At 38.5% G+C, this 22,812-nt stretch overlaps 1 protein-coding gene across 1 annotated transcript in view; it reads right to left on the bottom strand.

The window, feature by feature from the left end:
* adamts16 (ADAM metallopeptidase with thrombospondin type 1 motif, 16) overlaps positions 1 to 22,812 on the bottom strand; it is a 47,468-nt gene that overhangs the window by 4,211 nt on the left and 20,445 nt on the right. The window contains exons 10-18 of the mRNA XM_015002089.2: positions 20,062 to 20,215; positions 16,339 to 16,434; positions 14,705 to 14,853; positions 12,894 to 13,066; positions 12,651 to 12,781; positions 12,207 to 12,330; positions 11,242 to 11,486; positions 11,019 to 11,160; positions 9,670 to 9,796 (exon numbers count right to left, since the gene is read on the bottom strand). Coding sequence (XP_014857575.2) covers positions 9,670 to 9,796; positions 11,019 to 11,160; positions 11,242 to 11,486; positions 12,207 to 12,330; positions 12,651 to 12,781; positions 12,894 to 13,066; positions 14,705 to 14,853; positions 16,339 to 16,434; positions 20,062 to 20,215 — 1,341 coding nt within the window. The remainder of the gene's footprint in view (positions 1 to 9,669; positions 9,797 to 11,018; positions 11,161 to 11,241; positions 11,487 to 12,206; positions 12,331 to 12,650; positions 12,782 to 12,893; positions 13,067 to 14,704; positions 14,854 to 16,338; positions 16,435 to 20,061; positions 20,216 to 22,812) is intronic.

Raw genomic sequence — 22,812 nt, 5'->3', positions numbered from 1 at the left:
TGATTTGATTTTGTTAAAGCTTCTTTTGAACTGGCTGCACTAAGATCTCTCTCTATATATGTTATGGCCTTTACTAACTGTCCACTTTCATCCCCTTTGGCCTTCAGAATTGCACTGATGGCAAATATTCCACAAGGCGCAGGAAATATTCCTCAGAGTCCATGTTGATGTGAGACCATCATGCAGTTGGCTACACATTTATCACTGCACTGAATCTCAAAGGCACTCCACTGGAAAGAGATCTGGTAACTGTGGATTGGAGTACACTGTTCATGTTCAAGAAAGCAATCTGAGACAGTTTGAGCTTTGTGATACATTAAGAAACTGGGCACACTCTGGTTATCAAGTGATGGATATGGTTAGCAACGACACTGAGATTGACTGAGGTGCATAACCGATGTCTGATTGCTTCAACTGAGCATAATATCTTCCAAGAGGCAAAAGCATTAGATTGCTATCATGTGATTGGCTGGGTTAACCATTTGAACAGGTGTACCTAATAAACTGGGCAGTTAGAGTATATCGTAAGCTCTCTCACTGAGATAACATTTTGCAAATCAGTTTAAATTGTGGCTGCCTTTCAAAAGGAATGCCATTCATTTCATAACATTTCAAATACCGTGGGACGTGCAAGTTCCAGAACTGGAGTGAAAAACATGAAATTTGAGCTGAAGTATTATCATTGGAATACATGTAGGGCATAAAGTAGTAAAAAAAAACCTGCAAATCATTTCATTTGAATTATTTAAGTGTTTGTAACTTTTTTTATGTTAATAAAATAAAAATCAACTATTTAATTGCCAATTAGCTGGTGATCTAAAAGTTCAAACATACCAGAATATTGAAACCTAATCACAGAACTTAAATATTCATTGAAGTAATTTTTCTTATTTTAGTCTCAGCAGCAGTCTGTAAGCGTGATCTAACCATGAGTAAGGGTCAAACTCTCTAGACAGAACCACAAGGGTCAGATGTCCAGTCGAGAGCGTGTCAGGTGCCTCTGAGGAGACGGACCGTAGTGGCATTAATAACTGCTAACAAGTGTTTATAGCTCTCCTGCTGTGTGTGTGTGTGCGTGTGTGTGGTTGGGGGTATGTGTTGGTCAACGAGGCTCAACTTTCACGAGTGGATATCAGTGTGTGTTTTTTTTTTTTTACCTGTGGTAGTCCAAATGCACAACCACAATAAGAAATAGTATGATATCATGTCATAATTATAAGTGGGCATCGAGACCCATTCCCCATGATGTAATGCACTCTGTGTACAAATCACTGGGAGCAGACAGCAAAATTAAATAGCTACAATGTCTCAAAATAGCATTACATGTAGAGATGACCACAGCTGGCTTGTTTTACCCAGCATGTTATGGTCAGCACAACATATGTTTAATCTTTGCTCTCAGTTCATCCAGGAAGGGGTCCAATAAATAAGAAAAAGAAATATCACATTGCAAAAGCTGTCCAAATGTTGGCTGCTCAAAATGAAAGTTATTCACTTTTATAAAAACAATTGAAATTTAATTGCCTTGCAATGCATCTTTTCTACTTAATCTTTTTCAGTTGGGCTAATGTGATGCCATAAACTTGCAGTGCGGGGAGTTTCTAAAAAAAATGTAACAAAAAACAAACAATCAGAAAAGTGTGACATGTTCAGTCAGTGGAACTGTATTCAGTTCATGGGGAAACGCATGGACTTAAATATCAGGTAATGCCGGAAAAAAACCCAAACTGCTCAAATAACTTAAAAACACAGGGGAATTTTACTTCCTATCATGACAGCAACAGCAAACATACAACCAGAGCCACAATGGAATGATTTAGAGCAGACAAAGATTGTTTATACAACTGAAAAGGGATTAACGTGAGAACTGTTGTTCACAGATGCTCCACATCCAATCTGACTAAGCTTGAGTTATTTCCTAAAAAAAGGGGGTGGGGGGGACTTTGCCTTCAGATGTGCAAAGTTGGTACAGAGACCTACTTGAAAAGACTTGCAGCTGTAATTATTGTTCTACAAAATGCTGAGTCAGGAGGGTTGATATGAATTTGTAATTTTTTTTTTCTTTTCTGTCACAGTTACCAATTATTTTTTGTGCCATTTCATTACATAAAATCCCAAAGAAAATATAAAGGATTTTGTGATTGTAGCGTGACAAATCCTGTAAAAGTTCAAGGGCTATAAACACTTTTGCAAGATCTTGTCAGTTCAACAACCGAGGATAAAAGATTTATCCTGATTTAGGAGGACTCTTATATAGTATTATGTTACAGTAGTACATGAAATAAGCACAAAATATTAGGGTTGAGAAATTGACATGTACAGAATTACAATTCATCTATTTTACTAGAGCAAAAGTTATGTCACGATATGTGAACTTTGGCTTATAATATTCATTATTGACTCTTCACTTTGATTTTATTTTGACACATTTTAATACAATAGTTAAAGAATATGGGTGTCATTAAAATAATGCTCTAACAAATTATATGAAAAAAAACATTTCTGAATGCAAAAAGTCATTAACCAACAATTAATTGTCTGTAATTGTCTTAATAATCCCTGGTTTTACTACTGTTTACATTCACACAAACACTATATAAATAGAGATGCATGTGCAAGCACACCTAAGTAGCAAATGGTGGAGATAATGAAGCAGAAATAGCCCAAGAAGATGACTGTAAACAGTTGTGGGATTACTTTACAGGCACTATCACTGCTTCCCAAAGCCAGTGTAAACACACCGATCCATTAGTGGGTAAATCCTGATCGGAGCTGTGAGCGTCTAATGGCGGGGATGTGCCTAAAGAGAAAGTAGACGGCAGAAAGGAAAATAAAGTGGAAAGAAATGTGAGAGAGGAACATCCACATCTAAGATAAACACCAGTAAAAAGGAAGAGAAGGGGTGTTGGTAGATGTAGGTGGGCGGAGGGGGGTGGAGGTGAAGCTGTACATAGTTACGGGTGACTAAAACAATCCAGACAGTGGGGACAAGCACAGCAGCCCGAATGTCAAAAAGCTGCAACACCACTGGGAGATTAAAAGTGTAGCGACGTGATCGCGACTAAAACTGAATGACAGTTATCCTTGGCTGAGCGCCAGCTGGTATAAGTCTGTGTACGCAGCTGGACAAGGCTGGACAGGTCATAAAGGAAGAAGAAGAAAAAAAAAAGACAACATCAAAGGGCCCAGGCCATTAGACTTATGTTTACAGCCGAGCCTAAAACCACCAAGATAATGGACACAGCAGCGGGGGTCGTACAACAGATTGTGTGTGTGTGTGTGTGTGTGTGTGTGGATGAATGAAGGTGGTTAAGTTCCTCATACAGATCTTTGAAAGTTTCTCGGTGGGAGAATCACAAACTCAAGCTGGCGTTTTCTTTTCCAAACACATTTAGTTTCAATGCTTCACAGTGATTCATTTACGAGTAAGAGCCTAATTCAATGTTCCACTTTCACTGTGGCACTGTAATATAATCCAGAATATGAACTTGCTCCGTGTGCACACGGCATTCTTACGCATCAACATGTCAGTTTGCATTATCTGATCTCCTCAAGGACGTAATCTAACAACATAGCTAAAATAATTCAGTCTGTTTTCACAGAGTTCTTTTAAGGATGTAATATATGAGCAGCTTAAGCTTAGATAACACCAAACTAAATAGCAAGTATCAAAAGCTTTGCTGTGAAATTCTTTTTTAATTACCCTCTGACTCTTGTCTGCTGTGGAGTTCAATAGAGTTTTAAAGAAAATCTACAAAATATAATTCAATATACCTACATTATACCTATAGATACAGGGAACCAACAGATAAATCACTTAGAGTACAGTGAGCTCATTATGATGTTCGAAAAACACACTCATTGCATTTTATTCCAGGCTAATAGCAAGTAAATATAGCTCATCTTGCTGTATGGAAAGCCTTTTATCCTTCCACAAGGATAAAGTGCTTTTTGACATTGGAAAAATCTTCGGTAATAGAAATCTCCCAAATACAGTCCTGCAGTTAATTATGTAGACAGCAGAAAGTGGTAGCCACCCTCGCAGATCATTCTATAAGCATTTTCACCCACAGTGCCTGACAACGCTGACGTTTGTCATCCTGCTGGAAATCATCTGTGCAGTTGGCACATGTGGGTAATGCTTAAAGTGTCTTTTTTTTCCTCCCTTGAATTAGCAATGAAAACAAGCTGGTCATGACTACATGACATACAGCATATTACTGCACATGATGCAGTTAACCACAAACCTGCCACCTTTGCTTAAGGTCTGACAAAAGCTCCGGGGAACACGTGCCACAGTTCTGAGTAACCAATATAGTGAAATCAATAATTCATAGGTCATTTGTTTCTGTCGCAGAGAATGACAGAACTCTGTGACTACGCTTCATTTTCCTAGGATACCTTTTCCAAAATGGAGATATACAACACTAAGGATGATGGAAAAATCCAGCCAGTCTCACAGCTATGCAGAGGGGGAAGAAAAAAAAATCCCCTTTGAAAAGCTGTTTGTTACTATAAAATATGCTATAAATTTTAATGTAACAAGATTCCATGATTTCATGGGTAATTACATAATATTGGTATGCCAAATAATACCACACGTATCACTGAGAAAAAAAAGCAGTGGACCTACTGGTGCATTCAGGAAAATGATTTCTCTATTGGAATGCCTTTTAAAAGGAAAGTGACAATTCATACATTGAGACTAAAAAATTGCTGCGGTTGCAGTCTGCTGTGATTTGGAAGCGGGGACCTGTTAAAAAATGACAAGAGAGAGACAGATGAGGGAATCAGAGTAACTGAACACCACTGCCATATCTTCACAATGTTGGTCTCTTTCCACTTGTATGTATGTGTCAGAAAGGAATTTTGATTTTGGGAGCAGCAGCAGCAGTGTCACACATTATGTGCATTACACAGGCATCCGAGCACAGACCAAACTGTTGTATTTCTGGCACTTGTTTCAATTTTGTGGTCATGTATGTCTCCTTGCATCATTTAATGCATCACACAGTTCAAATGCTTTTTCCCATTTTACTTCATTAAGGGCATCAATACAGAAAACAAGACATGATGGATTATGCACGAGTCACACTCTTCCGCCAGCTAAGATGCACCAAAGCCTTTTCGTACCTGGTGCTTGGCTTTTTTTTTTTTTTTGAAATGAGAAAGATTTTCACACAAGAGCAAAGATCACTTTTCACTGATATGGCAGGCTACCTAAAGTGAGAATCTGAACAAGGAGAGCCAAAGACCGGGCAATTGTAGTAAGGAAGGACAATCTAAACGACAACTATTAGTAATTCACTCCACAAATCTGGCTTTTTTAAAGAGTGCTAAGAAGAAAGTCATTGTTAAAAGACATAGGCATTACCTATGCAAGAAATGCACACCATACTATTGGTATTTATATGCAAATAAATAGATAGAGCACAATCATGCCCCACATTAGGTTAATTTGTCTTTTGAAATCAGAAGAAATACACCCAAGACTTTGGTTGCAATGTAATAAAATCTCAGGATTGCGAATACTTTTACAAGATGCTGTATCTCGGGATCCAGCGCAGTTTTAAAAGCAGGAAGACAAAGCCCCATTTGGACAAACGTTTTTTTCTGGACATGCTGCTCTGACTCGAAATTACGTCAGCGTCTCAACTCGAATCCCTCTAGGAAATCAAGACAAAACTTGTGACGATTGTCCCTTTCATTTAAATGAAGCTGACTGACATTTCATACCGCTTCTAAGACATGATATTTAGAAACGAGACATGTACGAACTCTAGTTTCAACAACAACTGCCAAATGTTTTTTTTTTTTTTTTAGATAAATTCCCAGTCCATGAACACTAGAATCTACATTGCATCTCTAAGATACACTAAGCGGTGACTTTGGCAGAAAGTACACATTTCTCCAACAAAGAAACTTTCAGCTGGAATCAGTCAACTGTGTATTGAATTGTTTTGAATTGTGGTGCAAAACAATTCAACACTTCCTTGTAATATAAAACAACAAAATACAACAAAATTAGTATAATGTGGAATAGATGTCCTACCAAATACAGACTATTGCAACAACGCATATTGCAGAGTGGTTTTTGTTTATATGTGGAACCTCACTAGAAAGGGGCTCAAATCTTGCAGTTGGCCTTTCTGTCTAGAGTTTACATTGGTATTTCTCTATACAGCACAATTTCCCCAACACACCACTGCATGACATACATGCTAGACTGATTAGAAATTCCAAATGGATTGACAGAGTTAAAGAGTGTCGCACATTTTATTGGACCGCTGACCTGTCCAGGTCAAACCCCACCTTTTATCCCGTAACAGCTAAGTCAGGTTCCAGTCTCCTGCAGTCCAGGCCATGATACAGTGTGTATACTTTAGAAAATTAATGAATGATACATTATATGCCTAAGAGAGTTCCACATCACTCACCTTCCCCATATGTTGAACTGGTTAAGCTCTTACACGAGTTCCAAAGGTTCATGATATAGGGTCTGAGTCGTATCTTGGGGATGCAATACTCTGAGAGCAACAGCTGCTTTACAAATGACATTCTATATCTCAACTGGTTCCTGCACAGATTTAACTGGGACGGTGCCAATAACCTGATACGAGTGTTATATATGCAATTGTCCAACCTCAGTGCTCTGTATGAGGTATTTTGGCTTTAAGAGCAAAATAGAAATGATCATTACCAAAAAAAAAACAACAAAAAAAACATCTCAAATTTGCTCTCTGTTTTCCACTGTTTTCCCAAATGCCTCTTTCATTCATGTTTTCTGCCCTTTATGCTTCCCTTCTTGACAGTGTCCAGAGTGGTGTAGACAAGGGAGGAACATTCTTCTTGTGTGCGCATGACTTCACTTGTGACCTGTTTGTCATTGGGAGAACCACTCCCTATGATGTCCACAACATCAGAACCCATTGACTGACCAACTGTCTCATCCCTGACTATTAGGAGTGTACGTCCCGTGACCAAAGCAATAGTTTATTTTGCCAAGATCCGACATAACCCCACCCTTAGACCTGAGGAGTTCTTGCGCCGTACTTTTGCTCTGTCAGGCATTGTTGTTTATCAAAGAAACTCAGACTGACACATACCAGTGACAGTTTACAACGTAGAGGAACACCTGCTTCCCCACAGCCATTTCAACAGAAACCTCAACATGTCTGATCGCCAGCGTTTAGAAGTGAATCAACATGTCCCATCAGATAAACTGGCTGTGAGCACATTTCTAAAAGAGCGAGTTCACAGAACGAGTGTTTCCGAAGGAGCTTGCAAACTAATGTGAATTTAGACATACGAGTCCTTAGTAGGTAGATTTTGAAAAGCCACAGGAAAAAACAAGGACGACTTAATTAGGGCTGAAGAATAATTAGATAGCTGTAACAATCAAGTAAATAGAGCAACTCAAAAGCTGCAAATTGAAAGGATGAATACACTACTAAAATTGCAACAGGACTAGCAAAGCACAAACTGAGATATAATGGATGAGTGTTCAATAAAAGGGGAACATGCAAACCAAAAATCAATACCACTATTACTACAAAAACTTTTACAGGAATTAGAATATGGGTTAAATGAATCGATAATGTAAATACAATACATCTAATGCAAATCACAGTAAAATAGTAAAGCCGATGCTGATGAAATAAAAATCTTGAGCTAAAACCCGATGACAACTCTTCAAATGGATATTTACCTGACTGCCGTCATGCTAATTATGTACCTTCTTAACTTAGAAGGCAAGTATAAACAAAACATAAAATAATATGGCTGCCAGACTTTAAATTAAACCGCAAATGTAATGGTCAATCTTAAAAATCTAGAGGGACCACTGGATCTGTTTAAGTATATCAAGAAGATTAGAAAAATATCAACACGAATCATATAATGTTTTAAGCATGTTTTGATAGATGGAAGAAGTTGGTTAAAATTTCAGTTTTTCTACAAAGATTAAGACAGTGTTTAGAAACTTTGTACGTTGCAGATTAGCAAAGATGAATTAGTGTAACGATGTGGGATATCTTGATCGCATAATGCTGTAATGTTTTGGAGGTGATTTAATAAGTTATGTCCTGTTATTATCTAAGGATGTCTTATTCTTGAGCACTTATGATAGCTTTCCTTCTCCCAGAACGATTATCAGATTGTTATCAATGATGCAATTTCCCCATTTGTAACATAGTTACCGCATATTATACTCTTCATTAGTGTATTCCCTGTGTTCCTTGAGTTAGTTTCTGCCTCTTGTCTATTGGTTTCCCTCCCTGAGATGGTGCCACGAAGACTCAGAGTACGCTCTGAAATGGTATTTAGCGGTAATTACTTAATTTTTGTGTCACCTGATGAATTTGTAGATGACCCGAATGGGACCCTGGTTTTGACTTCATGACCAGAGGTAGGAATCTGGAGCAGTTATGTCCCTAAATATATTTTATCTCTTCATCCATCAATACATAGCAGACAGTGATTTTGGATATTTTCACCTATCAGCTATAATATCAGCTATAATATTAAAATATTAAATATTAAATTATATTAAAAATCTTCAGTAGTTCCACCTTTTGCCAACAAAACATTTCAAGGCTTCCATAACAACTTATAGAAAATCTCGCGGTGCTTGCTACTCTGACTTTAGCAGTAGATTATTTTGAACATAAAATTATGTCATCTTTCCAGAAATGCCATCAGAATCCATGAGACTGTAATTGCAAAAGTTTGGAGGTTGAATGATGTGCTCTTTGGTACCTTCCTGATCGATTTTGATTGGGACTTTGAGCTAGTTTAGTTGGAACAGTGGCCAATGGGTAACCATTCTGGAAAGTGTTCATGTATGTATATCTATCTGTGCATGGTCTGTACCCATTTAGTATTTTTGTGAGTTGCAGGGGGCTGATGCCTATTGTATGCCTGTATAGCATTGTCAAAGTAACTACACATTAATCTCAAAAAGGAGTGTATTAGAGTGATCAGTATTTTCTTTACCAAAATTTGGAGCCTGCTAGCATCTCTCCTGCTCGACTTGTTGTTGATCCATACCCTGTAGACCATCCATCCATCTGCCCTTCCTGAACCTGCCAGGTGCCCTATCGCTCAGGTTTCCAACCTTCTGTGAGGTGAGCTTGCAGTCATGACATCCAGTGCCTATTTTTTCACTTCACCACTAGCCTTTTGTTCTGCGAGTGCAAAGGTTCTGCTTTGAACAATGATGTCTGGTCTGACTGTGCCTGAAGGCTTTACTTGATGCATTGGCATTTTCTGCCTGTTTACTTCTTCTATTCGTTAAATATACTACACTGACCTTACAGGTGGGGAAACGTATATGCAGGGTTAAGATGGAAAATGGCAATAGTTTTGTTGCTATTTATTTAAAAAAAAAACAGATCTTCATACGCGTCATTAAGACCACTGCATCCATAAGATCGCTGTAATACTGATGTGATGCAGTGTTATTTTACTGCAACAGTTTTCAAACATTCACATGCCATTAATATGAACTTCACTTCACTGCAAAATTGGGACTTGGCATCAGCAAATCCTTGATCTTAAATTCTTACAAGGCATACAATTATTTAACAAAACAATCACAGCTTATGAAACAACAACTGTATTAACATAACATGAATTGTATACCACGCAAGCACTGAACACAACACTGACCTGGCAGGACATGGATGGGTATTGCAGGGCATCATTCCAGTTCCTGGTCTAGTTCTGGGACTGCAGTACGTCACATTAACCTGCACTCTCAAGTCTTTGTAGCATGCTGCCTTGGTGTTCATATGTCCTGTTTGGAGGCATAGATCATTAAGTACACATCTCTTGAATAACAAAATTAATGTTTTCACAGATAGAATGAACTAACATTGAAGCAAAACTGTAATGTAGAACCTTACTGTACATTGCTCAAGCTTGGCCATCAATGTATGTTCATGAAATATTCAATTATAATATAAACTGCACAAATGTATGCAAGTGAACATGCCACATGATTGTAATACAGAGAAAACAATGTTTCTATTTGACAAGCTAACAGTGTTGGGATAGGAGAAAAGAACTCATTTCCCATATCTCGCTTTGCACATATGCCATAAGAAATTATTTTATTAGACGTTGGTCATTTTTTTTCCATTGTAAATGTCTCTCTTCTTTATTGAAGTTAAACTACACAACATTTGTAAATGCTGTGCCCTTTGCTTTAGTAACTTTTGTTAAAGGTACAATCCTGGTGTTAAGTGTCCATGTACTCTAGTGTTGAGATGTTATTCACCCTAAGGCAAGGTCACTCTGCACATCTTTACTCAAAAAGGCCAGTTAGTCAGTCACACCCTTTAATAAAGCAGCCCGCCATCCACCCAACCCATCACAGCCTTCAATCAGGACATAAAGAGGTGGAGATGGTTAGGAGTGGACTGCAACAGACAAGAATGGGAACTCTAACCTTCAGGGTCAGCCAAGTAGGAACGCTACACTGGGGGCTTTGTTCACACTTATTGAGCTAAGTAAGTGCACGTGCACATATATATGCACGTGTCTAAGGAACAAGTGTATTTGAGCAAACACGCATGACCACGCAAAAACGCTCACCAATGTCCCTTAACCTTTGCTCACATATTATTTGCCTAGGCAACAACATCTACTTGCATTCATGTGCATGTGTGTGTATGGATAATTGTGTACAATACAAGACCTTGATGGGACTAACTGTAGTAAAGATAGAGATACAAACATGTGCATGCTTGCTTTGAGAGTGTGTCTAATAGATGGTCTCTAGTAGAGGAGCTCTCTGCCTCTAATGTCTTATCAATAATGATGGGGATACTCTCCTCTCCATTTAACCTGCAGCTAGAGGCCTTATTACAGGTTGGCCAGGCCAGACTTTTTATAAGCTCATCTGTTAATCCTCAAACTGTTTTTTTTTTTTTGAGCAAGCAAAGATAAAAATTAGAATTAAAGTGCCTTTGAAATCTGAACTTTATCAAACTCAGCGTTCAAAAAGTTAAACATACCTCCAGCGCAAGTTGCTGAGCAGTGGGAGCGTACGATGGCCCATGTATAGCTGTGTTTAATGTGGTTCTTAGCCGTTTTTTCATCTATTTTGTTTAGAGAATATTCCCAATGTATTCCAGGATTCCAGCCCTGCAGCAATACCTAAAAGTGGAATCATTTGTTGACAATCAGATTAAATATGTGCAATCAAAACAAAATGTCCTTGTTCGCTTATCTGCTTACCTCAACCACAAGTGTCTCATTTGTAGGTCCTGCTGATACGAGACTCTCTGGTCTGTTATATGGTCTCTTGTACTCAAAAGTTGTTCCAGCAATGGGGTGGCGACCTGGCCAGTCCACTGTCCAGTGGCCATTGAGATAGTATTGTCTCTGGGTGTTTCTTATAGCTAGGTAGGAGCTGGAAGTATTCATTTCCATGACACGGATACTCCGAGCTCCTGCTGGGATGGTGACGACTCCGTAGTACTCTACAAAAAAAAAAAAAAAGCACTCTTTAAGCAGATTCGCTGGAAACAAATTAAGGCTCCCATGCACAAAAAAAAAAAAGCCGAGAAATGGAAACAAATCCACCACTAGAAAACAGTTCATATAATTGCCCATTCCGTTAGATGCCTAATGGAAATCTATTGGCTTCAAAAGTAATGGGATGGATTCTTAGTCAACCAATTGGCCAACAGTGTTTGCAAAACACATGTGAAGTGTGTGAAGTTTTAAGGGAGCATCTGCTATCGATTTCTGCAAGCAAAGTATTTTCTGTTAGCATTTATTTGTTAAACATTGTTGCCGAATTAGTTTACAACCAACCCTGAGCCTGGATTTTATAATCCTTGCAATATTAAGCGTATTCCAGTCAAAACTGATGCTTGCTTTTAACGCGACAGAATTCCTTGAAATCCTATTATCACGTGTAGCTTAGCAGGGCAAAAATGCCCAGAAGAGTCCGACATAAAAAAAATATCTATCTATCTATCTATCTATCTATCTATCTATCTATATATATATATATATATATATATATATATATATATATATATATATATATATATGTAAATACATCTAACTTAAAAAATAAAAGCTGCTGCACTAGCACAGTACGAGTACAACTGAAATTAAAAGAGTAGTAGTGACCTTTTTAAAAATCAAAACATCAAATGTAGTCATTGGGACAGTTTATTGGGTCAACCTACGGTTAGTATAATGCTGCTTTGTGTACTGTCCGTTATAGATCTTGCAGGTGGAGTTGTCTCCTTTACACACACCACAAGCATCAGGCACAGCTGCTGAGCCCAAGACACGGTCACACCCCACTCTCTGTGGAAAAAAAAAAGACATACATATATATTTTTTAAGGCTAGGGAGATTAAGTACATAAACTGTCACGTTACATGACAGATGAAAATTGTCTAAAATGACAAAATGTATTCCGGAGCTGGTGACAGGTCAACATTTCATGTACATGAACATGAAAGTAGCTGTGAGACAGGGACACCGCCTACGTCTTAATCCTTTCGTAAAATTTACAGCTCAATCTAAAAGACCTCACTGTTGAGCTCACTCTTTCAGTAAGAAGTACTAAACCAAGTGTAAAAACTGAAACCTGAATTTCTGCCTTAACCTTAAAACAGCATTACCTCACACAGCCCGTCGATACAGACATCGGAACTATCCTTAGAGCAAAGCGTCCCATCCCTAACTTTGCTGGCCAGGGCAAAGAAGAAATCAAAGCCCTCAGCAAGGCAGTAAAGCTTGCATATGTCTTGGTCTAGAAGAAAATAGATAGAATAACCACAGGAGGACAAAAATTGTGTTTTTGTTGGTACATCTAATATTTCCTTGAGTTCTGAAACAAAAATGGGGAAACGTAAGAGTCTCACCATCCACTCTAGTGTACGGTCTCCAGGTGTAGTACCATCCTCTGAACTGCTTGCTGTTAAATTCAGCACACTGTTTTGCTCTGTAATCAGCAGCGTTGGTTGGACAATCCACAGTGTTGCAAAGTTTGTATGATCTAGTGGAGCCATCGCAGAACTTCCCACCATTGGTAGGTCTGCAAAGACAAGTGAAAACACATGGTATGTAGCCAAGGTTTCCATCGCTTGTAAATTATTTCTGATCACACGTTTGGCATAGTCCTGAAGAGGAAAATCCTTAAGATGCTTCTGACGTGCACAGTAAGCAAATATCTAAACTTAGGAATTTCACAAACCACACTGGATTTCATTGTCCTGTAGCGACTAGTACATGAGAGTATATCTCCATCTGCGCATGAGTGTCTGTGAGAGTGCCTTTGTTGAGGTTTCTATCACAGGTGTATATCCTGGGGCTGCATTTCCAAAAATCCCTTCCAAGGTACAATTACACTCTCTATGTGTCTTTCAGTTCACATTTTTGCTTATCTATAACTCAATCGCAAACTCTATTATTTCATAGCTTAACATTACTTCCTTTATTTTCTTAATCCTCTCTCTGTAGACGTACCTCTTGTTGCCTGTCTGGCTTATTCTTGAGGCCTGTCTTTGTGCATCTTTCATCGGCTTTCGGTCCTTTGAATGTCTTTCTTCCCATCATTCTCAGTCAAAATTAGCTTACCGCTTGTCAGGATCTGGGCCTGATAAAGACTGGGTCGTGACATTTGTGAGTGGGCTCACTGACTGACTGCCAGTGCAATTAATTATGTAGTTGATGGATAAGTAAGGGGACGGGTGAACCAATAAGCAATGAAATGCTTGTGAATGAGCTTTACTATTTTAATAACATACACCAATACGCTCTTGGTCCTAAAGTGTGGATATTGAGTCATCAATATGCAGGAAACCAAAACAATGCTAAGCCTTACAAGTAAGGAACATCACAGAAAAGGTTAATGTTGAGATGATGTTCTTTTATTCCCGTGATAAAGCTGTTCAATCAATTTTACGTCTCTGTAATACGGTGAGGTAAGATTAGCTTAGTTTATCACATTTTTTGCCATGACATCAACTTCAGTCATTTATACACTCTCTGTTAGTGCCCCAAGTGGCCAAATGGGTTTTAGTTAAATTACTTAAAAGAAAGGGGTGTGTTGAAAGATGTTTCAGCAACTTGTAACAGCCTTTTGAGTTGAATGACTCTTTAATGATGCAGACCGTGCATCTGTAGATAATTATTATTACATTGCATTTCTTTTGGAGTTATTACTATGCCATTTCCTTTGGACTGTAGCATTAAACTTCTATTAGATGTGACACCTTTGGCTTCCAGTTTTCTCCCCAGGCAAATTCTGACAGTCAGTCTCTAATTCCAGTTTATGGGGATGTTTAGTTACACTCACACACAGAGTCTAGACTTTGAATTCATAAAGCAAATAAATTGTTCTATAAATGGAATTTTCTTTCTCTTTATAATCATATTCCATATCTTGATAATCAAATAATTTTCTCATTTTATGACTGACGAAGACTAAACATGACGTCAAAACAAACAAAAAGATGAGAAGACATCGAAAAACCTCCTGAACATTTGAGATAGCTGAGGCGGATAAATCAGATAAATTAAATGGTCAAATGTTTTTGTCTTTTAAAAAGTTACACGTATTCTCATAAGTCTTAGAAATTCAATTATTCATTTGGCACTCAAAAGTGTGACAAAGAGAGTGAGGATACAATACTGTCTCAAATTAGAGACCAAAACCTGGGATTTGCTTTACCTGGGGTTGTTACACTGCCTCTCTCGATAGGTCACACCACTTTCGCAGCTTCGAGAGCATGTAGACCATGATGACCACTCGGACCAATGCCCATGCTGAGGTCTGGGGCCTTCATCGCCCTGCTTTACACAGTGACCTCTACGACACCACTGAAGACGACAGACACACAGAAACAAAAAACAGAAGTTAGGGAATCTCAAAGTTTCTTATGGTGATGGAACATACAACTTGGAAGGCTGTGTAATGCCCCTATAAAATTGTTGTACAATATGCAAATAATTACCAAAGAGTTAGGTTATAAAACTTGCAGAGCTTCTCTTTAAATGTCCTAAAAGATGAACACGCATGCACGCACACACACACACACACACGCAGACAAGCCTCTGAAAATATTCTCATGGTTCCACTAATCACTAGAACAGCTGATTTTCCCCCCACAGGTTTTTCCCTACAGCTAAGTGCCATGGATTCCTATGCAAGACTGTCATTGTTTGTGTTCGCTTAATTGCATTGTGAGGGGAAAGAGCAGGATTAAAATTTCAAGTCTAAAACTATGAGCAAACACAGATGATGGGCTGTCAGGACAGGGACTCTTGGGCTTCACTTAGTCATGAAAGAAAGAGGCACAATTAAGGCATATGTAAGGAACCCAGTGGCATATGACTCCAGCAGCAGCTACAAACCAGCTGCTCCTTCAGATAAAGAAAAATACGGGTGGTTTTTTCTGTTCGAAGCAATGATTTAATCTTTCGTCACCGTCAAAGCGAATTAAAAAGTTCACCCTAGAATATAAGTGCGGTGTCACTAGGTTCAGGGCTTTTGTCTCTAAATGTCAAGACTCTGTGGAGGTATTAGCACCATATAACAGTAAAACACTCAATAAATTTAGACTTTTATTATAGTATAGATGCAGGCTGTCCACATCGTAAATTATTGTTGCTTTTTGTCTCCTGCAATTTACTGACTCAGGGGTCTGCGGTATCCTTTGGAGAAGGAATGTGTTTGTCTCTGTATGAGAAATCACTTTTTACAAGCTTTACCCCCAACTGAACGCAGCACAGTTCATAACAAAAGAAAAAAAAATAGTCTTGTCACAAAAGGAACATTTACTCCTGAATCAGCTCAGTCTATTATTTCTGAGTGGAGAACTTTAAAACCGTCACTTTTTATGTTCTCGTTTAATTGGTGTTTTGCTATTGTACAATTTTTTTTTTTTTTTAACCCAAACCACAACGCAATGTGTCTTACAGGCTCTTGTTTGGTGCCTTTTGTTTGCCGATTTATTTAGTAAGATGTTGCCATGGAGCGATGGATTGACCCCAACAAAGAAAAAAAAGTAAATGAAAAAGAAAAAAGCTGACCTGATTTGATAAAAATGGAGTTTTCCCAAACATATGTCAAATGCAAGTTCGTTTTGGGTCAACACAAAGAAAAAGGCATTTACTTTTCTTTTGGTATTTAAAAAAAAAAAAAAACTTGATAGCTGTGCTCTGTGTCTTTTCAAGATGAATGAATCAAAACTGTTTTCTATTGTGGTCATGTGATGTGTTTTTTTTTAATAGTGAAAAGACCTTTACAAGTATGACTGAATTCCCCCTTACGCTCATGCAAACACACTAAGGATTCTCAGTCACCATATTGGGGCCGCAGGCAGAGCCTTCAGCAGCTGGCATGAATTTGGTTTCACATTTCCTCCCAACGCGATGGCACCAGAGAGCCTTGCAGATATCCTGAAACAACATTACAGAAAAAGAACAGACATGGGATGTCCGGGATTCTCCATCCAACAGCGTTAAACAAAGCTAGCACCTGGAGGAACGATAATTCATTACTATGATATTTTCCCCCCCGGGTGCTTTTAAAGCATGTTGATAAATGCTCGCTAAAATAGAGATTGTGTGAATATATTATCATTTGGCAAGCTGTGGCTCTGCTGCAATCATGTATCTTCTAAATATTTATGCTTCTGTAGCAACGATAGCAGCAGGGTAGTGCATGTGAACACTTCAGAACTGACCTTTCACCCACAAGAACACGTTTTTCTTTCGGCTAGAACTCTAGGAACAAAATGTCCCCACAGTACCCTTAGATATAGTCATACCTTGTTATTCCACACAAGTACTATCTCAGAAACTCTAAAATGTTTTTTTTATGACGCCAAAGAGTTATGCTCCAGAGTAGTTTGAACAAATTCAGAAAGTATTGAAAATAATCAAAATTATTTATAACTTTGAATATTGTTGAACTGTGAAATGTGATGCTGTCTTAGAGTCTTAGACTCTCTTGTTCGTATGAGTGTATTAAACTTATTAAAAATTGACTTGTGAATAGATGTAAGCTAGATTTATAATGCTTTTATTTATCTTATTAATGTCCAAATCCTGGTGATTTTCTGAGCCTCTTTCTGTTTAACTTGATGTGCAAAAATTCAGGGACTGATCCTGAATCAATCCTAACCTTGAGAAATTCATAAAAATCTTCTGATCTTTAATGTGTAACAGAAACTGCTTAATGCAGAAAGAAATTGATTTTAAAAGAGTATGAGACTGACTACTTTTTGCTGACTAAGGTTTAGCAAGCTTATACACAGTAGGTGAGTATTGTCCCTCCCAGCCAAAAAAATGCAGTACAAAATCTAAAACAAAATCTCCACAGAACATAAAAAAAACAGAGTTGCGCTCCGACAAAACCTTCATGATGTCATGGCTCAAGGTCCAGATGGGATCAACAGGTGGCTTTTCCTTGCTAATATTGCCTGAGAAATCAAGCCTGCTACTTTTTAACACGTCCACTTTGTTACTGTCTGAATGACTATATCAAATTTTGACAACTTTCTGCAGATGTTGACAAGCACCTTGGCCTTAGCTTGTTGCTGCCAAGAGCCACCATGGAATTCATCCCAAGGCATATTAGTCCAGCTGTTTTGCTTGCTCGGGATTTTTCAGGCCATAAAAACTTACAGACAGGTCCAGTGATTGAATGAGGACACAGACAGAGACAGGGGTAGATGATAGATTAAGTCTGACAGAACCTGAGAAAGAAAGACATAACAACTAAAGGGAGTCCGTTTTTCTTTTCTTTTTCTTTTCTTTTTTCTGCTTTTTGTTTGGGGAACCGTTCAATATTTACCCACATACACCATGGAAGGTATTATTTATCTCCTCCTGATGCGCCATAAAAGGTCCAGGAGCATATATTACAAATAAATCCCATCAATCATCAAAAGACCCAACAATGGGCATCGTATCACAGTAGTAGAAGGTTGCCTAGTCTGATGAAAACTAAGTGTCATGTATATTATGATATGTGGACACTGATTACCTGAGAAACACATGACACAGTGATGTGACATGGGAAGAACACAGACTAATGGAGGTGAAATGCTAATCTGGGTGATGGTTTACTGGAAAACCTTTGATTCTCGTCATCCACGTGGAGAATACTCTGACATGTACCTCTTGCCTAAACATTGTTGAAGACCATTTACACCCGTCTGTATTCCCTGACGGCCGGGACCTCTTCCAGGAAGATAATGCACCCTGGCACAGAACAAAGATTGCTTCGGAAGGATTTGAGGAAGGTTGGCTAGACTTCCATCATCCACAGCTCTTAATTCAATTAAGAGCTCGTGGAAATTGGTACATAGTTTTATAAAAAGGTCCAACATACAGCTTTCAGGCCACTCCAAAACATTACTATGTTCAGAGTTCGAGTTGCTGGGGTGCGTCAGATTATTATGCTGCCCAGCTCATGTGTGCTTGAGCTTAAGGTGTCAAACCAATGGCCAGACATCCGTTGGTGTTTTCTGTGTGTCTAGAGAGCAAAAAACTGGAAGTTGCATTACTTACAACACTACACATTGCAACAACCATTTGACTCTTTGGGTAGAGTAGCCATCTTGCAATTGGAAAGTTGCACCTTTCATATGTTATTGATCCTTGGTTGAAAGCCAGTTAACCCTGATTTGCCTATCAATCTGATTATCAGCATAAGAATGAGGGCAGGTTTACGGCTCTGTGTAACTGCAGAAGTGCTTTATGACTGTTCCATTTATCATTTTTGATGGTCAATATGATGATCTTTTTCTTAAATGTGTAAGTTTTCTTGCAAGATTTAGTATGATGATGCACACTTTCTAAAACAATATATTTTTTTCTTATTTTACCAAAGAATATTTTCCAAAATGTCGTGGGAATCATCAAAATGTTTTTGGCAAATGTGAAATGGGCCTGTGTGTTCTTTTCGTTCAGCAGTGATTTTTACCTCTTCTGTGAAAAACTTTTTTTTTTGTTCCCCAGACTCATTTCTCATTGCTGAAACATGAACTCTTATTTTAACAGAGGCAAGTAAGGTCTGCAGTGCTTTAGATGTTGTACTTGTTTGAGCCATGGATGAGTCATTGATGCACTTTTGAAGTCATTTGCGTAGAAACCAGCCACTCCTGAAAAAAGCTCATCCCTATTTCATGTTTTCCATCGCTGTGTGATGGATTGCAAAAGCATTAAAACAGCTTTGTAACCACTTCAAGACTGCTATATAGTTAAAACTCGTCTCTCATCCATTGAATTCTTATTAAAGCAGGGCATGGTGTGTGTTGGCTTCCCCCCAAAAAATGCATATAGGTGATTTGCTAATTCTAAAGGTCACAATGGGATTTATGGCAAACTTTCGTCATTATTCCGCACTCAGTTACTAAATAAGAATAATGCTGCTGTTTAGGGAGTAGCAAGTGTCCACCTACACCTTTCCCTCAACAGAGAAAGGTGAAAACTGTCTAAGACCAGCTTTCTGTTGAGAAATCTGGTTTTAAACAGATACAGAAAATAGCACAACTGACTATTTCATAGTTTATTAACTATATAATAAAATCAAAAATGGTCATTTATTGAATATGTACCAAGGTCAGTTAAATAGCAACATCAGCAGAAGTGGTACAATGGGAGCGCAATGAAAAGAGATTCCCACTGGCAATGTTCCAGAGTACATTTAGTCATCTTTCCCACTGAGTAAGGGGAGCATCTTACTGTTTGCATTGTGAGTGTGTGTGTATATGTGCGCATGTGTGTGTGTGATTGCCTGTGTGTTAGAGATATTAAAGTCAAAGCGTAAGTGTTTATAGACATGAGGACGTGTAATCCTAACCAGTTATTTCTTGTCTTTCATCTCCTTTTTACCTCTTCTTCGTCTGCCTAATTCATCCCATCTCCCCCTCAACTTCTATGTGTTTCCTGAAACGCGCTACATAAAACCTTTTTTTCTTTTTTATGCGCCTGAGGTGCGTTGCCAAAAACGTACTGAGGAATCACGGATTAGGCAATGACGTCAAGCACATTAGGTGTACACAAGTTAGATTTTACCTTCTTGAAATCCAGGGTGCAGAGTTTGGCCTTCTCTCCAAACTGCCATTTGCACTGTGTGTCTGCGTCGTACAGTTCGCCTGGCAACTTTTCTGGGTACCGGTATTCCTTGACCGCTTTGGGTTCGTCTGACAGGCAGAAAGCCTGGGCGGTGCTAGTTGTTGGAAAACGGGAAAACACAGAGAAAGTAAGTCAGGGTATAGGAGATAAGAGAGAGCGGAAGAAACTAAGAAGAAAAAGGTGACCAAGAAGTGAAAACAAGAGTGTGGTAAGATGAGACAAGAAGAAAAAAAAAACAAAAAAAAAAAACAAATGTAGGACAAGATACAAATTACAACCCACAAAATGCTTTCATGTCCATGCGGACACATGACGGTAAAGCAGTTTTAAAGAAGAGACACTAAATCAAGCACCAAATTGTTCAACTCCTCCTAACATCAGGGGTAACTGTAAAAATGTTGCCATCGTAACATAACATGCTGCCAAACCTGGGAGACCATTTTAATGCATCAGACACTCAATTATGAGAGACATACAAACCCTTTGCTTAATATCACTCATATTCTTCCATGACCAGACTGGTTTCCAATGTTAACTGATATCAATGGTTTCTATAAAGAGATGTTTTACAACTCAAACACAGCTGTCAGGGGAAGTTGATGCAAAAATATGGTGGAAAGAGGTTGAAAAGGCAAAAATATGTTGGAATATTGTTAGTGAGTGGTCCTGATTGCTTTAACAGTCATTGTGTGTGTGTGTGTGTGTGTGTGCGTGTGTGTGTGTGTGTGTGTGTGTCTGTGTGTGTGTCCACATGAGGTTATTCCAGGGCTTTATGAGTCCTATGTGTCTGCAGAGAACAATGACTGGTCCGCACATTTGATATTCCGATATTCTGTGATGTTCAATTAAAAGAGATCATGAAAAATAGATTACACAATAACCACGGACAGACATGAATGAATTCATTTATACAGACAAAATATCCCACAAAAATGTTATTTTGAAAGGACCTTATGACAAAAATCACATTTTCATATTCACCAATGGCTCCACATGATCCTCAAAATAAAATGTTTGCCCCAAACTTTCATATTTAAGAACACTGCAACACATTATGTGGAACATAGAGAAGAATACTGAAAAAGATCCTTTCTTTTTTCACATTCTCCACAGATCTTTCGACTCATCTCTGCCTGAGGGAATTGACTGGGCCTCTCTCACTCGGCACAATTTGCTGGCGCAGTAAGCAATATCTCGTTAAATGGCAAATCAAAGAGCCTGAAAGGTCTCGACAACAACTTCCAACCACAAAACCACCTTAGGGAAGAACACTGGCAAACACTGGTGCATTAGCTCTGTGGAGCCTAATGCAGCCAAATGATGTTTGTTTGAACATCAATTACTTAGCTGAGTCAGTAACTGATTAGCAATTTAGTAGCTTCACCTGGAAGTTGTAATTAATACAGTGATTTCGTTCAAAGCGTATTTATGTGATTTGAACGGACCAATCACAATCCGGGCCTAAATCTAATTGAAAATCTATGAGATCTTTAAAAAAAAATGTTGCTTTTTAACATTTACATGATTTGAAGAAGAGAAAAACAAATTTACATTTCTGTATGTGCGAAACTGGTATCGACACGCTCTAAAAGTCTTCCAGGTAAACATAGCTCCAGTGAAATTTGGAAATAAAACTATTATGCAGAGGATCAAAAATAAGTGCACCAAGCAAATACTTTTGACAAACATTTTCCCTTCATTTGGCACATATGCACATACGCACTACCTTTACTGTGCATGAATGTAAGTTAAAGGCAAATAAATACCTTTACGAGATGCTGTACTTATATTGAAACCTATGTTGGATTGAACACCTGTTTCTTAGCGAAACAGGAATTTCTACAGCATTAACGTCTGAAGGAACATGTAGGTTTTCATATTATCCTGTGACAATTCACGACATGACAGACTTTAATTAAGTCTCCACTCTTGCTCAGACCTCCATAGCAGCAGACTAATGAAACTTAGATTTAAGATGACACTATGGTTCCTTCCATAGCACAAGAGGAAAAAAAAAATAAAATAAAACAAAACTGAAAGAGACACATACATATTTATATGTCACAACTTTCTGTGGATTGCAAAAAGGAAAATGTTGAGAAACTCAGGAGTTATACAGGAAGAAGATCCTAAGCGTTCGGTGATGTTCGGGGTCATTTCCACGTGGCTTGAACGGGCAATGGGAGTTTAATATAAGGCTGACAGGCCTAACAAGGTTGAGGTCACCCCAGCTCTAATAACTCAGCAAGGAAATACACTGTCTCCACCACTCAGAGAGGGGAGACCTGACAGTTCAGTTAACGCACTGGTAAATTTAGTGCGGGGCACTGCCTCAGAGCTATCTAGTTTCAAGCACACACAAACATTCACACACGAACACGCTCACGCGCACACACGCGCTCACGCACACACCGACAGACGCAGAAACACCGCCAGACATATGGACGCTATGTCAGTGGTGCTTGTTTTCCTGCTTTGGTGAGCACAGCCCGTTTGCCTGGAAATGCAGTCACTGCACAAAAACACACATAGCTCAACACATAATAAATATTCTTTGTGTAAAACATCACAAGCGAAGACCGTCAACGCATTAGTTCATATAGTTGCTATGCCAGCTTAATTGTGTACTTGAGCTGGATCAGATGCAACGATCCGGCTCGTCTCATAGCTATTAGATGAGTGCACGTCTTC

This window comes from Poecilia mexicana, unplaced genomic scaffold (assembly GCF_051168715.1).
Source record: "Poecilia mexicana isolate PSO_F unplaced genomic scaffold, ASM5116871v1 scaffold_16, whole genome shotgun sequence".
NCBI classification, from domain to species: domain Eukaryota; kingdom Metazoa; phylum Chordata; class Actinopteri; order Cyprinodontiformes; family Poeciliidae; genus Poecilia; species Poecilia mexicana.
The sequence above is the reverse complement of the archived record's forward strand: the minus strand, read 5'-3'. Positions and strand labels throughout refer to the sequence as shown.